At 36.3% G+C, this 3,186-nt stretch overlaps 1 protein-coding gene across 1 annotated transcript in view; it reads right to left on the bottom strand.

The window, feature by feature from the left end:
- Positions 1-1,163: 1,163 nt before the first annotated feature.
- The window catches only part of LOC106464534 (paired box protein Pax-6-like), a 43,723-nt gene continuing 41,700 nt past the window's right edge, over positions 1,164-3,186 (bottom strand). Inside the window, exons 6-7 of the mRNA XM_022392267.1 lie at positions 1,830-1,835; positions 1,164-1,243 (exon numbers count right to left, since the gene is read on the bottom strand). Of these exons, the coding sequence (XP_022247975.1) occupies positions 1,164-1,243; positions 1,830-1,835 (86 nt within the window). The remainder of the gene's footprint in view (positions 1,244-1,829; positions 1,836-3,186) is intronic.

Raw genomic sequence — 3,186 nt, 5'->3', positions numbered from 1 at the left:
ATCGATGTTGGTTGTCTCTGATGTATTAATAACAGATTAAGCTCCCAGACTAACCACATCGATGTTGGTTGTCTCTGATGTATTAATAACATGATTAAGCTCCCAGGCCAATAATATCGATATTGGTTGTTTCTGATGCATTAATAACAGATTAAGCTCCCAGACCAACCACATCGATGTTGGTAGTCTCTGATGCATTAATAACAGCTAAGCTCCCAGACCAACCACATCGATGTTAGTTGTTTCTGCAAATTCAATCCCAGTCCCACCGAACATGCTCGCCATTTCAGCGGTGGGGGCATTATAATGTGCTGGTCAATCACACTATTCGTTGGTAAAACAGTAGCCCAAGCGTTGGCGGTGGGTGGTGATGACTAGTTTCTTCCCTCTAGTCTTTCACTGCAGAAAGCCCTCGTGTAGCTTTGCGCGCAATTCAAAACAAAACAAACAAACCTTGTTTTGTTTCCCTATTTTTAGATGCAGACAATAGAACAGAGGATTCCTTCAACAACCAAACGACAAATTTTATACATTCTTACTTTATTTTTATAAATCTTTAAATTACAAGTCTTAATCACATTTTAATAATCGGAAACGTTAAAGAAATTTTAATAAGTTTTTGTTTCTTGTTAAGCACAAAACAACGCAAAAGATTATCTGTGCTCTGCCAACTACGAGTATAGAAACCCGATTTTTTAGCGTTATAATCCCTTAGGTTTATCGGAAGGCTTGATAACAAGCATCTTTTACAATTATATGGCTTATAAAAGTTTGATGTTAGATTAATGTCAGTTATGTGTTTTATTTCCTCAACCCCATATTCTTTGTGTAAATATCAACGTATATTTTAATAATTTGTATTCACGTCCATATTTACTTCGTTACATTATCAAAGATGACATCGTTTGGCTAATTTTTTATCATCAAATAGTAAAGGGTTTCACGAAAACCCAATAATTGACATTTTTTGGTAAATTTTTAATACCACACTAACCCATGCTTGATTTCCTTAGAGAGTTAGCGGCCAGTCTGGGGGCTTGTTACCATAATGTCCTCCACGCTAACGATTTCAAAAAATTATCCATAATCAGACTTGGAAATTATATCCTCATTTGTTTGATAAACTGGCTGTTTTGGAAGCCTTAGTGTGGTAGATACTGGCATTATCCAGAATCAGACTTGGAAATTATATCCTCTTTTGGTTGATAAACTGGTTGTTTTGGAAGCCTTAGTGTGGTAGATACTGGGATTATCCAGAATCAAACTTGGAAATTATATCCGTGTGGTAGATACTGGGAACGTCATTTGTGCGCTTAGCAACAGAACCCTAGAAACAGACAGAATCAATTTCACACCATGCACGTGTACTTGTAGCTACTAGCTCTTATTTACTTTAACGACGTTCAGAAACACACTCGGCCTTTTCGAGTTATTAGAAAACTTTACACACATTACAACATGAGCAACACGAAATATTATTAATATCTTATCGATGTGTGTTCATTTCTTGCTTACCTTTTAAGGAATGGTAAAACGAGATCAAGCTTTTACGAAGATGTATATCTCTCGACCATAACCACTTTTTGTGTAACCATAAAAACGAAAAATGATGACGTGTCCAGAAAACAAGGGTGGAAATATAGCTGTTGGATGAGCATGCTGTATGCATGTACAGTTAATGTTTTTTAAAGTTGAAGGTCACGGATAAACTCGCACTTACTCTGGCTATTTATCGCAAACGATATGAAACCAAGAATATGCACATACATATAAACAACGGTTATTTCTGAATTATATTTTTAATTAGGCTTTTCCATTTTTTTTGTTCGAAAACCCTAAGGGACTGAATAAAGAATGGAATGTTAAGAAATATAATAACCTAATACAAACGTCTTATGATAATATAATCAATTATAATCATTCTTTGCTAACTTAGAAAAGGCGTTCACATCATTACAATATCCATTACTTTCCGAGTATTAAACAGTTCGTATATTGACTGGTTAGTTAAGCCTAAAAATGGAGAAATACCCTAATCGTGAAAATTAACTGTTCTATTACATTTAAAAAGCTCCACCTCGTACATCGAACGGAACAGAAACTTAAGTATTTTCTAGAGTTTTCGTCTAAGAAAGATTGTTATCTGAAAATATATCATTTCCTTTACGACGTGCAGTAAAATAATTTTTGTCAACCTGTAGAATTAAGGAAAAATAAAGATTGCTAGATAATGTTCGATACCTAATTTCAACTGGGCATTAAACATTATACTTTAATTATCATGCATAATGTGGCAAGTACACATTTTACAATCACCAGAACTGCATAGAGACCAGGTGTTACTCATCCTATGATGCTGGGTGTGAAAGTCATTTTTGGAAGTATTTTGTTGATCTTCTTATCAAAACACCAAACTGAAACGAAGACAAACTGATAGCATGAACGCTCAATTTCCGGTGGCCATACTGAATCCTGCTCTTCTCGGACTGGAACTGGACTGCCCCCCCCCCCCAGTGGCACAGCGGTATGTCTGCGGACTTACAACGCTAGTATCCGAGTTTCGATACCCGTGGTGGGCAGAGCACAGATTGCCTATTGTGTAGCTTTGTGCTTAATTACAAACAAGCAAGGAACTGGACTAAGGCCTAACGTAAGCAAAGCGTCACAGCCCCATCAGTCAGATTAGGGTTGTGATGCGATAAATATTCTGAATTCCAATGGGCATTGGGGACAAGGACCTAAGTAGGCCAACTTCCAGGTTGCTATGGTACACGCTGGCCAATGAAACTAATAGTTAAAAGCGTTGCAGAACAGTTGCAGAATCTTACAGATTTTAAAACTAATTATGCGTTATACATAGTTTCGTGTAGCGTGCGTCTGTAAACATAGGCCCCATCCAACATATGTTAGCTATATATCAAACAGAAAATACTCTCCTAATTGTCCTGTTTATACTGTTCATCAACGAGTGATTTAACAACAGAACGTGGATTATATTGAATGATAAGGGAATTACACTTATGTCTCACCCCTTATTACGACATTTCCTGTATAGAGTGGGTAATTCATATTATGGTTGTTTCTAAGTGGGTAATTCAGATTATGGCTGTTTCTGAGTGAGTAATTCATATTATGGCTGTTTCTGAGTGAGTAATTCAAATATGTCTGTTTCTAAGTGAGTAATTC

The sequence above is a fragment of the Limulus polyphemus genome, unplaced genomic scaffold (assembly GCF_000517525.1).
Source record: "Limulus polyphemus unplaced genomic scaffold, Limulus_polyphemus-2.1.2 Scaffold1679, whole genome shotgun sequence".
NCBI lineage: Eukaryota > Metazoa > Arthropoda > Merostomata > Xiphosura > Limulidae > Limulus > Limulus polyphemus.
Note: the sequence above shows the minus strand (reverse complement) of the source record. Positions and strands in the feature narration are given on the sequence as shown.